Source organism: Nymphaea colorata, chromosome 3 (assembly GCF_008831285.2).
Source record: "Nymphaea colorata isolate Beijing-Zhang1983 chromosome 3, ASM883128v2, whole genome shotgun sequence".
NCBI lineage: Eukaryota > Viridiplantae > Streptophyta > Magnoliopsida > Nymphaeales > Nymphaeaceae > Nymphaea > Nymphaea colorata.
This window is the reverse complement of record NC_045140.1, coordinates 17,661,131-17,678,410: the sequence shown is the minus strand read 5'-3', so window position 1 is coordinate 17,678,410 and position 17,280 is coordinate 17,661,131. Positions and strand designations below refer to the sequence as shown.

Sequence of the window (17,280 nt, the reverse complement as noted above, 5' to 3'; positions counted from 1 at the left end):
ACCCACTTACAGCCATGTAGAGGGAGACAGTTAAATTCTAACATTGGCTCCTGTCACTATGTTACTGAAAGGGTCGTGGTCGGGTTTAATCACACAAAATAACTGAGCTGAGATGGAATTTGTATTGTCACAGCCAAAAAGTAAAAAGTTAAAAAACCGTAGCTGATCCAGTGTCATCAAAATCAGCTTTTGAATTGAATCCAAAAGCCTAATGGTTCAACAACTAGGTGAACGTAATTGAAATCGAAATCATTTGTGAAGTAGATTGACTAGAAAATATGTTTCAAATTTTTAAAAATTAAAAGAAAAAGAAATAAAAAAATATCTTAATCCATAGATACTTGGAAAGAAAATTAAAAAAAAAAAGAGTAAACAAAACACGGGCAACAGGACATCAAACTTGGTTCATTTGAGACAAGCGGACAACAGTGGTTTTTTCTATGGTATAAGTTCTTAATTCTCGCTTCCATAGTTTTACTACAAGAAATAACAACATGGTTTAAACAATCTTAAGGGGTGTTTGGGTGACACTTCAAAATCAGGCTTTTTTTAGTGTTTTGGTGCCATTGACAGAACTTCGTTTTGTAAAATGGAGTGAAAAACCTGCCTCCTTTAGCTTAATTCAAAATCCAGGTTTTGGATGTGTCATCCAAATAAAAGAACAAAGTTTTTAAAACTCATTAAAAAACTTGGTTTTCATAAAACAGTTTTTACAAAACTGGGTTAAAACCCCCAAAACACGGAGCCGAAGTATTCTTTTATTTTGCAGGTGATCCCAAGTAGATACATAATTGTTGATAATGAAGGAGATTGCAACGGGGAGCCAAAAAATCACCAGATGGCGACCATTAGTTCTCTGGAATCCTGGATATTACTGTACAAAACTACAGAGTTCTTCAGAAGAAAGTCCTATGCATGTTTAAAGAAAAGAAACATGTATATTCTATACACCAAAGCCAGCATAGGCAGGTTAAGCACATTTTGCCTCCATCTCGTTTCATTCTCGAAGAAATGTAATGTTGAGATGTGGATATATTTGCTGCAGATACAGAAAGTCATTCAACAGGCCGGTCGTCAACGTCTCCTCTGAGTCAATCCAGATTCTCACATACTGAAGAGATGGTGCGCCCTCGATTATATGCTTCACAAACTTCCGTTCCCATTCATTCCCGTGGAGGCAGTCGATATCAAGATCTCGCAGGCACGGGAGTACATGACCGGCATATACATGTGGAGCATCATTGTATGAGTACAAAAGACAGCTCAAATCTGTTCCAGCCAAATTAAGTTCCGTAACAAGGTCCAGTTTCAGTACTTGGCAAATGGCAACAAACTCTATGCAAAAAGTGAAACTGACCAACTTGTTTTTAGAGAACTCACCTTCAATGCAGAGGCTACGCAAGAATGGAGAACTTCGCAATAGGGAGAGAAGATATTCAACTTGCAGTTTCCATGAGCATGGGCGTACAATAATCTCTTCTAGTTCATGGAAGATGGGATGTTCAGTTACACCATTCCTCTGCTTACCAAGAACCTTCGATCATAAAGTTCAAGAACTTGTCAAAAGGCAGTGGAAGAATTTTACTTGATTATCTAACCAGCCGTACAAGGATGAGAAAAAAGAAAAGCATGTAGTGGCCCTATTAAGTCGCAGGCACAAGTTACACATCTAACCTGTGGAGAATGAGTAGAAGTCCACAGAATTAATGCATCTGTTCGGCCCTTCTTATAGCATAAGAAATAAAGGCGCAGTCCCCAACATCAGTTGGTTGATAAAGGACAGCAAAGATCTACGAGTGACAGAGGAGACTGAACCAAACCAAACTAATAAATTAAACAGAAAATTCGTATAAAATAGACAATAACGATCGAGCTTTTGTTAGGCATGCTACTGAGTGAAACAGTAACAGTAGCAATCTACCCAAAGGACTTGTTTATGTAACATGCTTTACATTGTGATCGCAAGATGGCCTCCTTTCCTTGTTTAATGTCATAAAAAGCCTTCACCCTTGCCAACATACAGACTTTGTTTAGTATTTATGAAGGTGTTTGAAAAGAACATTTTGTTTCCAGAATACGTGTTCCAGGAATAATATGTCCTTGTTTCACGTATGATGTGGGAATATGTCCAAAGTTTGATTGGCCGAACTTAATCACACCATATTTCATAAAAGTAAGTACATGATATTTTTCAAACGTTTTTCTTCGTGTACAAGAGAAAAAAACTAAGAGTAAACATAAAAGAATGGTACAAGCACCACTTACATCACAAATGCATGTGCAAGCGTCGAGAATCCTTATGCTGTGGATGTCTCCAAAGAGCACGTTTAAGCAACACTTCTCATCATGTTCCGGATAACAATCGCACTCAAAGGTTTGCAGAGACGGTGCAATAATCTCTAGCTTTGCAAATTTAAAATTTTTAACGCTCAAGGTCCGCAGACTTTTTGAAGATATCTGCACATAATCTGCATGTGCTGAACAGCCGCAGATGATCAACTTCTCAAGCAGCGGGGAAGCACGAAGCATGTTGGAGAAGTGGGCTACATTGGAATGGACATCAAACAAGCTTAGGCTCTGAAGAGAGCTAAGGAGTACCTCACTGCCCAGTCGAGAACAAAAATAGGAGCCACGCAACTTCAAGTGATGTATGGACCTGCAGTCGCATGAATGAAGAGGCAATTCATATAATTCATTACGGTGGTCACTGTAAGAAATCTGGAGGCTGAGCTCCTCCACTTGGTTCACTGCAATGGCATGACGGATCCAACTGCTGAGGAGTATCCTTTCTGAATTTTTTCTCAAAGTCAAGAGCAAGCACAGGCTGCGGATGAACTTGTGATGGTTCATCATGAACCGGTCCACAACCGTGAAGAGATCTGTTCCATCTAGCGGCAATCTCGACCTCCGCCTCAAAGGGAAGTCCTTCTCGTCGAATACCAGGGAGGGGATGCCCATCCACAGATTCATCCATCTTTTGGACAGGATACTGGTCCTTACTGCATCTTTAATGGGGAGAAAACAGAGCATGTGCAGCAGAATCTCATCGGGCAGTTCATTGATTCTGCGGTACCCTGTGGTGCCCTTCATTTCTCCTGCGCTCACGACCTGGATTCCTTCTGCGTGGCGAAAGAGAAGCTTGCAATTTGAAGCAGCAATGGGAGCAGAGAAAAGCTACAATGTGAAGCAACAGAAGCTAAAACTTGATCGCCAAATTACGAAAGCCAAAACAAGAGGGACCGCCTTGCTCTCGTTTTTTGTTAGAAGGAAGGAAAGGAGATGATAACGATAAATCTGCTATTTTCATGGAAGGAGATGAAGATGCCATCGTGGAGGAAGGAGATGAAGATGATATCGTGAAGAATCAATCCTAAGAGGGAGATTGACACGCATTTTAAGTTAACGTAACATCTGGTTAAAATGTAAGGAATAGAATTACAGCGAAGGGAAGTGATGAAGTCCCTCCGTTCTCTCCGGCAAGCAGCGACGCCTCTCCTCCCTAGTAGCGAGAGACGAGAGAGAGATTTCTTTCACTCCTTTCAATTGCACCGAAACTTCACATAATAAATAGAGAAATTTTCATTTGATGGTTTATTACAACAACCATGCATAACTTTATTTTTGTCTTCTATTAATAGTTGAAGAGTATTTTGCCTTCCAAAAAAGAACAGAAGAAATATCCTCAATTTTACAACTATCTACATTTCCTTTTTTTAGCATTAATAAATATTTTCACGTAATTAACTTTGTCATTAATAAAGAAACCAACTTGAATATCAGTAAAAATTAATCAATGGTGTCGTTTGATGTAACTAAAGGGGTGTGACAACCTAACGAACCCGAAATCTGTAGAGGGCATCTTAATGATTTATCTCATGAACTCAAGTTAGATACAATGTTGGTCTAATTAACAGAAGAGTATTTTTTATTGATAGTTGAAAACTTAAATGTGTTTCTAATAATATCAAACAATTAAGTTGTGTTTTTCGATATTGAGTCATCCACAGGTTTCCAGATGTGCTCTCGAAAGCTCCCGTAATAGTAAAAGCCGGTAGATCTCCTCCTTTGAGTTACCCGGTAGTTTTGAACGTAGTCGAATCCACATCCCTCCCGATAATTTACCGTTAATGCTATCTCTGGGCTCGTCAAATGACGTTTATGCGGGAAGAGGAAGTTCATATAAGAGACATTCCTCAAGGGCGTTTGGTTGGCAGGAAAAGCACCAACAGGAAAAAAAAATTCAAATTTTTAAAACTTTTCCATTTCATCAAACATGGAAAAAAAATTTGGACCGTTGGAGATGATTCTGGAAAAATATTTTCGAAAAAATTTCTCCAGCCAAAAGGGTGGAAAAATTTTTCCAAAAATTTTTTTGTGATCATTGGAGGAGAAAATTTTTTCTCCCTCCTCCCTCCTTCTCTTCTTCCTCCTTCTTTCTCACCATTCCCATCAAACAAAGAAATTTTTTTCTAGAAAAATAATTCCTCCATAACAAACACAAACTAGTTTTGGAAAAACGAAAAAAAATTTCCGTTTCTTCAATTCCAGAAATTTTTTTCTAGAAATTTTTTTCTGACCATCAAACGGCCCCTTGAATCAGAGAAGTGCTTGTTAAATCTATCCCAAAGATTGGATCAGAAAAGTATTTAGCAAGACCAATTCAATCCGCCGGAGACATTAGAACTTCGTTGACGACCACGTTATGTGCATTTCACATATTCTAAAGAAGAAAAAACCATATCACCCCTTTTTTCCTGCAGCTAATTTGGATATAATTTGGGTATCCAGATTCTTGCCCTCAGGGAGCTCAATTTCTAAGCTTCCTCTTAAGGATAGTGAGTGAAGACACCATGCCCAATAGCAATAAATGGAAAAGGTTTTTTTCTTTCTTTCTTCATGGAAAGAATTCTAGAGAAATTCCTCTTTAGTCTTTATCCATGTTGATGACGATGAGAGAAATTTTTCATGTGGCAAAGTTGCCCTTATTTTTTTACCTTGTCAAATCTTCGCACAAGACTTTTTATAAACGACAGATCTTACTTACTAAGATTACCTCCATCCAAAACAGTGTAAAATAACTTATACCAATTGGAACTGCCTTCCACATCCGATGGCAGTGGTTCATTGGAGACAAGCTGGATTTCTGTTCAGAACTCAAATTGTTGAAACCGAGGTAAACAAGCCAACCAACTTGCCAGTTGATATTCGTTCACCAGGAGTCCTGATCTCAGCAGAGGCGGCCGATAAGACAATGATGATAAGCAGAAAACAAATTGAATTATTCATCGTATAGAATGAAAATTTGCTCTTCCAAATCGTTCAGTGATACACTCAATGTACATATTACAGATTGAATCCTCAAGACATAAAGGATAACTCAAGTGAAATACGATGAGAGAATCTACTTGGTCGACCATACAAGTGTGTGTAACTTATTCAAACTCGTACTCGATTAAATATGATTGTCCAGATTAGATCATCTCCAAAAATTCTTCGGAAAGCCTTCACTAGAACAGATTTTTGACCAGATTTTTGACCAGAGATCAAGGGAATGATCAACCAGATCCCATGATGTCTGAAATATATGTGCCCCGTACATGCTCCGCCACATCCTCAGATGAGGGAAAGAAACGTCATCATCACCAACGCATCTCAGACAGAGAAATGAGCTGCAAGGACGAAGCACCATCTTCAGATGACGGAAAGAAATGTCATCATCACCGATGCATTTCAGACAGAGAAATGAGCTGCAAGGACAAAACATTACAGCCCAGAGTAAAGTACAGATTTTACCAAACCGAAGAAAAAGGAAGGCATGTTTAAACAAGGCACAAAGGACCTGGTAGTAATACATGGAAGACGCACATATCAACAGCCTTAAGGTTCATACTCAATGCCACTGATGAAGGCAGAATTTTGATATATAAGAATTGCTCAAATATCAAAAACTTCCAAATAGACCATTTAATGAGCAATTCATTATCTATGGTATGATTTCATCTTACTGGTGGAGACTGGAGTTTGATCACGTTTCTCTTTTAGGTATTTCAATCTCCTTTCCAAAGACATACAATCTATACTTACCAAGCATAATTCCACAAATTACTCTATGGCCTCATTTTTGCTCGCATCTTCAACCTGTCACTAATTTAAATTTGGAATTGTCACACTGTTTTTCTCAAGGCCAAAAATGTGGGTACCTTTGTTCTAAAAATAGCAATTTGAATATTATTACAAGCTAAAAAAATTCCAAACTTCATTAACAATCATAGGCAGTTATATATAAAATCAATTATGGATAAAATCGCAACGGCAACCATCAACAGTGCTCATTAATGATAATATATGTGGTACTCACCGGGTTCTAAATTATGGGTCAGGTCCCTTGGACAGACATGTACTCAAACTATATATATATGGGAGGAGTTGCAAAGGGCTTTTATGGTAGTATATTGAGAGGAAGTACCTCCAGGAGGGATTAAAACCGTGTCTAATCACTCTCCTCTTGTTAATGTAATGTGTTCAAGATGCACGTACAATGTGCCTCCCTCTTCAAGCGATTTTAGATGTATACTATATGCCAAAGTTCTAAATGCTACATTGTGGACTTCACACATTTGAAACACACCTAGGAACTAACAGGGTCTTCTTTCTCTACTCTTGTTAAACTAATGTGTTTGGGATGCTCATGCAGTGTGCCTCTCTGTTTAAGGCGCACTGTCAATGTCAACACTCAAAAGCATGGGCATGTCTCATTTTTTTTCCTGATCTGCCCCTTGAGGTAGGAAGAAATCAATGTGAAGATCAAGACATGTGGACCTTTGGTCCACATTTTGCATAACCAACATTTATTTATTGAAAATTTGAAACACAAAGTGAGAGACCATCCTCAAAACCCATGTCATGGACACTTGGACTACACAAAATCAAACAGGCACTTAGCTAACCAAGCTACATAACTAATCATAGAAACATCAACCTACCAAAATATTCTAACCCAACAAAAAGACTTGATGCAACCAGGTCGTGATCAATTCACCTTTCATGGTATAATGACATCCATCATAGGCCTATGAAACCAAAAGCAGCAAGTAAAGAAAGGATAACCAACATCTGCATGATGACACAAATCACTAACCTGACGAGCGACCTGCATTAATCGCCTGCTGTCCCTAGATGACTCCATTACTTGACCAAAGTCAGGCAGTTTATGCAAGATGCGGCGTCTTCTAGCTGACCTCTTCTTTGAGCATGGCTTCTTCTCCACTACAACCTCCTCGGTCTTGTTGGAAATGACTTCCCTTTTACGTTTCCTATGAAATGTGTATTTCAGAAACTTATCATTTACAGTTCGAAGAGGAGTCGCAACAGATTTACAATGTGTCTCTTCCATATCAGAATTTTGCAACAATAACTCAGATCCTGTGATACTTTGTTCCACAGGATTAGCTCCCAGACCATTTGAAACACCAGAATCGTGTTTGATGGGGTTCATATCATTAACACTTTCTTGTCCCTGACCACCACTACGAATAACTTTAGTTGAAGGCAATGTGCATGCTTCACTATCATCTTCACATTTAACATTCTCTTTTACGTTATCCATGTCTGAACCCAAGATTGAGGCACCATCACCAGGTCCAGAACCATGAGAACCAACAGGAGGACATCCAGAAGCATGGCCATGGATGTTAACCTCCTTGACAGGACACTCAGAATCAGAATTCCTAGCAGATACATTCAGAATGTCAGACTGGATAAACTCATCCGCATTGGTACTACCTGCACTGCACTTAGTATTGCATGATAGAACCATGTTCTCTTCACATTCTCTAGGAGATTCTTTACCACTTTCAGCATACGTTGGCTGCAAATCATGTTTGGAGTCATCATTATCAGACTTTTCTACAGCCTCTCTCAAATTATTCTCACCTGGCCTGGATGTATTAGATGTCACACTTGCCATAGTTTGAGGAAAAGGTTTAGTTGTGTCAGGACCAGAAACCAAGAGCTGATCTGGCAGATTCCTGTTATCAAACTTGCTCTGCTGACAGGCATTTTTTTTACTCCTTGAGAAGGATGTAGAGAAAACCATGTCTGAATATCTAGCGTCGGTCCTTCCACCAACATCAATCATTTGTTTTGGCCATGTTAAACCGCCACTCTTTGTCATTTTGTTCTCCTGTTTAGCCATAGCAGATGGAATAGCAGAAGGCTGTTCGATGGCATTGGCAACATTACAAACATTCTTCAGAAAGGAGGACCGATGAGTATGTCCTCCAGGATTAGGCCAATGTTCAGAAAGCAAGCTATTCTCAAATGCACGAATTCGTTGAGTGCACCCATTCCTACATGATTCTGTTTCTTTGTGCCTCATAATTATTGAGGCTAAGTCTGGATTCTGTACATCGAAATTTTTCATGGATGCCCTATTTTCTGCACTGCATAATCTTGAGTTGTTTCCATGTTGGAGACCACTTGTAATTCTAGCATTAGCGTCCGTACCCTCATCAGTGCATTTAAGCGGTTCAGGGTGAGGAGAAGCAGAACTAAACTTCTTCTGATTATATGCATCTTCAAGGACAGGAGCACTTTCTTTTGGAATATGCTCATCTGATGTCGCCAATCCACCTTTCCTCCTGTCAAACTTTCCTAAAAGTTCTGATAATTCAGTTCTAAGGCTTAGGATTATGTCTTCAGCTTCCATGAGTTGATACTCAAGCTCTTTAATCTGTCTGCTCTGAACTAATGACTCCTTTTCCGCTTCAGCTATCTGACAAGAAAACTTAGAAAAGATAGTAAGTGCTCTCATTTACAAGCCATGCTTATGCAGATCAATGGCACTCAAGGAGTAAACAGATATTTTTATTAGTATAAGTTTTGTCTTTGTTGTTGCTTATCATGCTCCAATTGATGATCATGCTGTATTTATAGGATGACAAATTTGACAAGGTACACATTATTGTATATTTATTTTGTGACGAATTGCTGCCAGGATAAGAAAGAAAGATGTAAAATGAAAAAGAGTGAAACTGATATAAAAACTCAAAAAAAAAACAACTCTGACAAACCTTCCTTTAAAAAATTGTTCTTTAGAGACTTCAATTCAGCAGAACAATCCCAACGTGAGCAAACATATACCAAAGTGAATGATGCAAAGAGAATACAAGAATATCAGACTATTGTCTTTATAGTTCATATATTTTCAGTTTACTAAAGGATAGCAGATTGTGGTACCAACCCAATGCACAAACTAAGAAGCATACTATGATTATAAATTTATAACTGCTGAAGTCTTGTCGGGTGAGCTTCTAACGTGAGCTCCGTATCTATTATGGTTGTGTTTTTACATGACTCAGCGCCATATTCTAACACATCCTTTCTTTATAAGGCCCTAAAAATGATCTCGGCATCTTCTTGCAGAGAACATTTTTGGCTCTTGAGTTTCATCACGATTTCTTGCTCTTCCCACTACATCCAATATTCTATCACCACCATTTTCACCAAAAGATGTACCTCCTCTCTTACTGTTTAGGATAAGCTTCTATACCAGAACCCTCAGTGCCATTAATGCCCTTGCCAATGAAACATCAAGGAAAACCATCTCTTAACAAATTATTAACTTGCACTAAAAATTGATTCTAGAAAATACGCTGGACAAATATGAGCAATAAAAGCTGGGAGAATCTGAAAAGAACTGGTAAAGATCGATACAAGAAAACTCTTCAGACGTTCACTGCCCACACCCTCCCTCCCCCTTTTCTTTCTCAAACAATCCACAACAACACACACACACACACACAAAAAAAGGAACAATGTTCACCTCTAAGTTACTTTACCAAACATTTCAAGATCCCAACATCAAAACCATTAGCTATCACCATCGGAAAGCTAAAGCTTTCCAAAGCAAATCTGCGTGGGTAATGCAAAAGATAACAGCAAAGAATAAGTGAAGGAAGAAAACCCAATAAAGCATCAGAAACAGCAAGCCCAGAGCATAGGGCGCCGAACTCCCACTCTAAAGAACACCGCCCAAGGTAAAAGGGGAAATCGCTAAAATTTCTTAATGTAAGCAACAGCAAACCGGAAACTACAAATGAAGAAAGGTAAACAACTATACTGTAATCGACTACCAACGCAGCAGAACAAGCAAAAAACCGACCACAGTCTAGGATCATCGAATAAAAACTGGGGACCAACTCCACCGTCCACCAGCCAAAACGAAAGACAACACAAAAATCCAGTTTCAAAAGGACCATTCTCTCACCTTGGAATCCATCATCTGCTTCATCCGAACGAGCATCTTCACTGCCTCCTCCTTCGTAGCAGCCAAGTCCTGTTGACATCGAACCGCCTTGCGCTCGGCAACGAGAATCCTCCCCGCCGCTTCTCTGGCGATGCACTGTATGGTCTCCTGAGAAACCCATTTGGGAGGAATGTTCAGACCGTAGAAATCCATAGTTGGTGTCGCAGAAATGCTTGGTAGCGGAGGAACCATCACCTGTAAAAACTGTACGGTTAGAGAGACAGAGACATCTGGTTGAAAGAAGTGTAGGTAACAAGCAAAAGGATGAAAAGTTCGCCCCTTTGGGAGCGATGGAGAGAGACGGCAGCTTTTCAAGAAGCCTTCGATTGGAGCAATCCTTAAGAGTGATAATCTGTAGAGAGAGAGAGAGAGAGAGAAAGAAAGACAGAGACCAGAGAGAGAGAGAGAGAGGAGTTATTAGCTTACCTCGGCATCCATTGCAGTGGAAAGCGAGGGAACGAGGAATTTGAGAGTGAGAAAGAGAGGGAGAGAAAGAAAGAGATGCCGCGGTTCTCAGACCGCCTCCTCCCCCTCAGGGAATGTGGCTTCGGTGGTCGTTTTTCCCTTTGCAGCTGTTATGAAACGATACAAATCAAACACAATTACCTAAACACCCTTTCCTTCTCCTAAACTAACCTAACAACCCTTTAGGCACTTACCCTCGGGCAGGGCCGCCCATGCTTGTCGCTTGGTTCGGTCGCCCGGCACCGTTGGTCCAGTCGCTCATGCCGCTTTAACCTTCTTGATTCGACCAACTTAAGCATAGAACCCAAACTCTAAGCAAAGCCCACGACTCCATGAATGTTTAAAACGCTGCAGATGGCGTACATTGACGGCCATGCCAATGAACCAACCCTTTTCCGTAGATGGTCGCCGGAGATATTAACCGCGCCGTTAACCCACGCTAGCAAGTGATCGACAGCTTAAAACTTCAAACAGTAAAAACTTAATTAAGTTGCAAATTAAGGAAAATAACTGCTTAACCATAGCTAAATCTAGATGGTCCGTTAACATGTAAAGATTGGAGCCGCGTAGGTGTTAGAATTCAGAATGTGCTAGTTCATTGTCACTACAGTCGAGCTTAATCAAGTTTGGGGTGTTAGGGTAGGACTCGTGAAGATGGCAACTGGGGTGGCGTTTCTGCAATTTATCGCAATGGCGTGGGGGCCTTCGTTGGAGGGGGCGCTTGAGGGGAGTTGGTTGTTGCCGCCGCCGCCTTCACGGCGCCCGACCATTTCGTTTAGCAAGGAAGACGAGGGGGTTGACTTATACAGTTGGACGGAAATGATCCTCTAACCGACGTAGGGCCCTGATGGTTGCGAGCGGGCCAAGTATGGATTCGGTAGCACCAAAATTTAGAAACCTGGATCAGACCCAGATTTGAAAAATAAAATTTTACTGAGGAAACATTTTATGAAAATTTTATTTCACCCCTTATCAAAATTTTGATAAATTTAATGGGGACAGAGTTGATCTATCGGCCTTTCCATTGCACCCTTCAACAAAAAAATTTTGGCTCTCAATCACGTATGTTATATAACATTTGAAGCAGTAAAAACTCCATGTGATTTTCTCTAGTGTTTAATTGCAAGGTTTAAAGTCTTATTTTATGTTTAAATTATGTGGTATAAGAATGTGTTCTAAGAAAACAATGTTTTATTCCTCTAATCGTGGCCGATGACCTTACCACAATTCAACTAACTATAAACTGCAACGAGTATTCACCTGCATCAGCAATGGTACCGTCCGAATCAAATGCAAGGATATAAGTTGGATTGGAGCCGGTCGGCAAATCCGACATATTTGTACCTTGGCGTTTTCAGCTAACCACTTATGGATCTTGGTTCCAACCACGGGCTCAAGCTTGGTGAGCACGTTTCCAGACATCAAATTTGAATTGCATTGAGTCTAAACTCATTTTGGTTTGCAAATGTAGATCTAGTTAGATCGACCCCAACGAATGATCCAGAAAACCAAAAGCCAATCCTTTCAAGAGCAGTTGTAGTCAATTCAACTTTATCTGGACCAGGATCATCATGAATCCATATTCTGTTTACTAGACAGTATCCAATGATTAATATGATTCTGTTGTGCTAAACAAATCTGTATAATTTAGATTCAGATTGTACCTCCCATTAGATCCAGTACATATGGTACATCCACCTCCTGTAGAACAGTAAGTCTCCATGGCAACCCAAATTTTAGCCTTCATTGGAAGGTAGTTAGGGATGACCAAGTTTTCATGTTGGTGCACAACTTACAGAGGGTTGGACCTCATTTTTGTCAATAAGCCTATGCAAATGCTTGATCGTTCAAAAACATACCTAACTGCAACGAGCAGCCGAGCAGGTGCTCAAGCAAAGCATGCATCTCTTGCCTGTGCAAAGAGAGCAGACACCAACTGGAACACCAACCCAGGACTATGGTTTTTCTCAATCTTCAATTCACATAATCTTTTCAGAATCATGGCTGTTCCTTATGTCGATCATTTTCAAATATAAACTACCTTTTTCAGGCAAATACAGAACACGAAAAGAGAGAGAGAACTCTTTGTCCACCGGATACTGTAATAATAAATGAGAATAAGAAAGATAGAAAGGCCTGGCTAATAGTAGATGGGACTCCAACAAGTGTGGCCTCTGGCCTATCATTCCTCCAGGTTGTTTATTATGCAACCGAGTCATCATCGCAACGCTGTTAGCTGGCCATGCAAACTCCACCATGTACTGTTACTAGAAATAGCAATTTCCTTTTTTCTCAGGGAGACGGGCAAATATGGGTGGAGGTAAGAACATTTTGCTCTTCTTCTGAATTGGCTTACGAACAAATTTCTTTTTTGGGTGCCACATAGAAAAGGCAGGTAAAAGCGACGTCAATATTTTCAACAAGTTTTTACATCTCAAGCACAAAAAGTTGCTGCCAGAGGACAAAAGATCAATTAATGAGTACTGAGAAGCACCTGCAACATGACAATTCTACAACCTGCAACAACATTTGGACTGGCTGACTCCTAGCTGCAAGGAACTTTTTCTCCAAATTTACTCTGAGTACCCAAAATGCTCACGCTACCTGCTTGCCATCCAGAATCCCCATCCAAGAACATCTTTCAAACAAGTCAATCAACTTGTTAAACTTTGTTAGGAGTGGAAGAAAGTATGCTGGCAATCTGCTTCACCAACGTACACGCTTCATACATGCAATACAGGCTTGAGCAAATTTGCTCGCTTTATACAGAGCAAATGAACTCCAAGAGGTTCACACCTTTTTCACTTATTGGCGTTCTAGGTGATAAGAATTGGTTACACTATACATGATGACTTCCACTAGGGATGAATAAAATGCAAGTGAAATAGATTTCTTCTTCCCATCTGGGAACAAGATCTTGTATAAGCTTGCTTCATAAAATGTGAAAAAGATTGCATGCTTTAGTACTGGCCTATGTTTCTTCCTGCCAGGCTGAAATATAATACTAGCTCTCATTTTGCAATTAAAATGCCAAAACTTTTTTGGCATAAAATGGCTGCTGCTCCATGAATCTACTACATAAATCAAAGGAAGATTAACTATGTCCCCCTCATCCTGTCATTGATGCAATATTATTGGTACAAAAGAAAGGAGAGTTGAACTATGTTCCAAGTTCCGACTGATCCTCAAACAAATCTACCATCCCACAAGGACAACCTGGTTGTCCATCCATCATTTTCCTTTCACTTGAACAATGAATTAGAAAGCCACAGCTCTACATTATTTCCAGTGCTGCTGTTACCACAAAACAGGCTCTTCGCTTCATTCAATTCTAGAATATTTACTAAGTAAAACGCCCTACATAAATTTCAAGCGTTCCAACGTCTTGTTCCATAGGGTTGTTACCCACCAAGTTTTATAAGGTCAAAATACAACTGAAAGCAGACCTTCCAACTTATCTCCCGATACATAAAACTCATCACAGAAGACCATGAATCTCCTCTGATTTTTCTTCTCTAGCAATGAGCAGTCTGAATTTCAATAGGTGGGACATACAGGACAGGTGCAGGTAGTCGGAGCACCATTAACTATCTTTAGGGCAAATGCAGGGAAAACTGGAAAAGGATGAACATTTTTTTATAGAAAAAGTTCAAGGTAAATGAAATGGCCAAAACAGAAAAAGAATTCTTTCAAATAATTGAGCAAAGTTCTTATGATAAATTTTAAAGCTAGATCAATTTTTGTATGGGGCTATTCTCTCCCTTGCGGAAACACTGGTCCTGCAGATACCAAAAAACAGGCTTAGTCGACCTGTTATAATGGGCTGCTAAATAGGCCGTTTGGGTGCACTTCCAATTGCTACTACTACTAACAATTTGAGTAGAAAGAAAGTTGAGGGAAAGTTACCGGACATGTGCAGCTTAAGTTTAGCATGTGTCCTTGCAATTACATTGAACCACAAAAGATCAAGCAGCTATATTGTGATACATAATACAACAAAGAGATGATTGCTTTCAAATTTTATTGATAATTACCTCAAGCTCATTTCTTTTTTTTTTTCATGAGGAAGAAAGATTGCACCTGACTCCAAATCAAGACAAAAACAGAACGTGGAAGCGCTACAAAACAATGGTACTTCTCAAAAAGCGGAACCTGCTAAGCTACGAAAATAGTGCAAGTTCTCTGGTTAAAGCACAGTAATATCTCCAGTCTGAAGCACTTCCCAAGAAATCAATGGGATTAAAGACACGTTTTACCTAAAAATTGCGATCATAATTTTTTACTCATAATAGCATAACAAAATAATATACGGAAGTCAAACAAAATACAGCAGTCCCACAGTTAGCGGCAGAGCTAGATTAAAAAAAAGCAAACATAAAGAAAGGGAACGAAAACAAATATACATGAATATAAGTCAATTGCCAAAATTAAAGTAACCCAAATAGTAAACCAGAAAATTTTGCAGACATATTCAAGAAAAAATAACAAAAACGGCTCTCTCTCTCTCTCTCTCCGTATGCACTTATTTATCTATTCATTCATTTGTACAACCCCGAAGTGTCCATATCTAAAAAGCGCGCAATAGCCAATACGTATGAGTCCCACTCAGAAAGCACTTGGATACAGAATCTTACTCACAAATTTGAAAAAGCATAATACAACTGACAGTATCTGAAAAACTAAAGTAAGATTTTTACATTTCTTACTACAAAGAATTGCTACCCACAGAAATGCTTTCAAGGACCCAAGTCACATTATCAACCAAGCTAGTAGAAGTTCATAAACAACAATTGCCCAGCAAAGGAAACTTGAAGAATGTCAGTTATTACTCAAACCATTAGTCTTCGGTGCAGATGCCGACGTTGGCTGCTGCTTTTCCACAATTATCTCATCCACTGCCTCCTCTTCATCTGAATCCAGCGTGAATTGCCCATAATTCACGTTCCCCATATCCTGCAACTCTTCGTTCCGGCTGATCCTCTTATAAGAATCATAATCCCGAGTACCCATCTTCCTACTCAGTATCGAATACGCCCCAACCGTCAAGATTACGAGCGCAGCCAGATGCAGATTGAATTGTAGAGTGGCAATTGCTCTGCTTCGATGATACTCAGCGTGCCCTTTACACTTGATGCTGTAATCTCCCCGGCTCCGCTCGTGCAGAAAGCAACCGTGCGTGATCCAACTCGTGAAGAAGGAGAAACCCATTTGCAGAAACCAAGTACCCTGAAGAATCAGGCCGATTCCGATCCCCAATCCAGGGAATCGAGAACGAGGGTACGAGATCTCCAGAACGATGCAGCAGATGCAGATAGCAATCGGTACCAGCAGAAGGCTGAAGTAGCGATTCTCGACTCCGGCCGGGTCCTTCTTCTGGTAGTAGAAGAGGAGGAATTCTTCCAGGAAGGCAAAAAGGGCTACGAGATTCCGGATCGAGGGCGAAAGCGGGAGGCAGTCCGTGAAGAAATCAGCGATACCCACGACGGAATAGAGGAGAAAGAGGGAGGAAACGGCGGAGTTCTGGAGCTGGAGGGCGAACCCAAGGTGATCTGAGATCTCTAACGCCTTGAAAATCAGGACGAAGGAGTTAAGAAGGAAGAGAAAGGATACGGCAGCGATCAGGGTCAGCTCGAGAGAGTAGAAGGGCCGTTTTTTGTCTGAGATTGAGGGAGAAGGAGGAGCAATTGATGCCCTAAATGCTCGGAAGCATCCAACTGCTATGAATCCTAACCCACCAAGGAAGGTGGTCACGAATGAGCCCATTTTCTCGCTTCCTCTTCCTCCTCCTCTCAAACTTGCACTCTAACGCCAACCCTAACTTCGGCAGCATATGCGTTTTCTGCAGCAAACCCCATTTTCCTTGAGCTTCAGAATCAATGGAGGAAGGTGTCATGGAGTTGACCAGTGAATCGAATCTTTTCATATGAACCACGACTTGTCTGGAGCCAATGCATGCGATCTGTCCAACAACTTCGGATCAGTTCGATCCAAACCAATTGGTGCTCAAGAATCAAGGTTAGAGACGTGTATAGCATCCAGTTGAATACTTGCATCACGTATCACTTGCCGCAAGGGTGAAACTATGTGAGCCGTATTTTGGATTGATTTCAAACCCTAATTTAGTGTTGAACCTACTAAAACCAGACCAAAGCCATTAACATCTAGCACAACGTCCCCTACTCGCTTTTCATATAAGTTCCAAAGAGTTATCTTTCATTGTTTCCACCATAAAACCATCCGATCAGGTTATTGGATAGTTCATACGATTTTATAGATGTAATATACATAATTTATTTAACAAATAGTAAAATTTGAGTTACATCATTTGAATATGTAAGGTAGACAATCAATAACATCAAAAATCAACCACCCACCACCCATTAAAATTTGATGAGTGAAGGTCATGATTTTGTTTCCAAAAGAGAGTAATTAATAGAACAGGCTGTTTAATCAAATTCAATGCAACGGCTCGAGTTTCATGTTTGCTGTGTTTGTCTGGAGCTACCGTT

The 17,280-nt window shown here is 40.1% G+C and overlaps 3 protein-coding genes across 4 annotated transcripts; all 3 read right to left on the bottom strand.

Moving 5' to 3' along the window:
* Positions 1 to 997: 997 nt before the first annotated feature.
* On the bottom strand, positions 998 to 3,090 carry LOC116250354 (FBD-associated F-box protein At4g10400-like). Its single transcript, XM_031623981.1, has 2 exons — positions 2,266 to 3,090; positions 998 to 1,534 (listed from the first exon to the last, which is right to left on the bottom strand). The coding sequence occupies exons 1-2, from the start codon at positions 3,088 to 3,090 to the stop codon at positions 998 to 1,000; spliced, it is 1,362 nt and encodes a 453-aa protein (XP_031479841.1).
* A 2,168-nt stretch (positions 3,091 to 5,258) lies between these two features.
* On the bottom strand, positions 5,259 to 10,869 carry LOC116249889 (uncharacterized). 2 transcript variants are annotated; one of them, XM_031623199.2, is made up of 4 exons: positions 10,733 to 10,869; positions 10,268 to 10,501; positions 7,139 to 8,773; positions 5,259 to 5,747 (listed from the first exon to the last, which is right to left on the bottom strand). In XM_031623199.2, exons 1-4 carry the CDS (start codon positions 10,742 to 10,744, stop codon positions 5,718 to 5,720), a joined length of 1,911 nt encoding a protein of 636 aa, XP_031479059.1. In that variant the 5' UTR covers positions 10,745 to 10,869; the 3' UTR covers positions 5,259 to 5,717. The 2 variants fall into 2 exon arrangements, with proteins under 2 accessions (XP_031479059.1, XP_031479057.1); XM_031623197.2 differs by having other exon boundaries at positions 5,259 to 5,669.
* A 4,720-nt stretch (positions 10,870 to 15,589) lies between these two features.
* On the bottom strand, positions 15,590 to 16,534 carry LOC116250775 (uncharacterized). The gene has a single exon (XM_031624708.2). It carries the CDS (start codon positions 16,532 to 16,534, stop codon positions 15,590 to 15,592), a length of 945 nt encoding a protein of 314 aa, XP_031480568.1.
* Positions 16,535 to 17,280: the final 746 nt, after the last annotated feature.

What these genes read in the sequence shown, in the direction of transcription:
- LOC116249889 (XM_031623199.2), bottom strand. An exon ending in AGCAGATGATGGATTCCAAG is followed by an intron (nt 8,774 to 10,267) that starts GTGAGAGAATGG and finishes TTTTCTTGTCAG; the next exon opens with ATAGCTGAAGCGGAAAAGGA. An exon ending in TAATGCAGGTCGCTCGTCAG is followed by an intron (nt 5,748 to 7,138) that starts GTTAGTGATTTG and finishes TTGTCCTTGCAG; the next exon opens with CTCATTTCTCTGTCTGAAAT.
- LOC116250775 (XM_031624708.2), bottom strand. Translation starts at nt 16,534, where the DNA reads ATGGGCTCATTCGTGACCACCTTCCTTGGTGGGTTAGGATTCATAGCA.
- LOC116250354 (XM_031623981.1), bottom strand. Translation starts at nt 3,090, where the DNA reads ATGAAGGGCACCACAGGGTACCGCAGAATCAATGAACTGCCCGATGAG. An exon ending in CTTGCACATGCATTTGTGAT is followed by an intron (nt 1,535 to 2,265) that starts GTAAGTGGTGCT and finishes TTATGATCGAAG; the next exon opens with GTTCTTGGTAAGCAGAGGAA.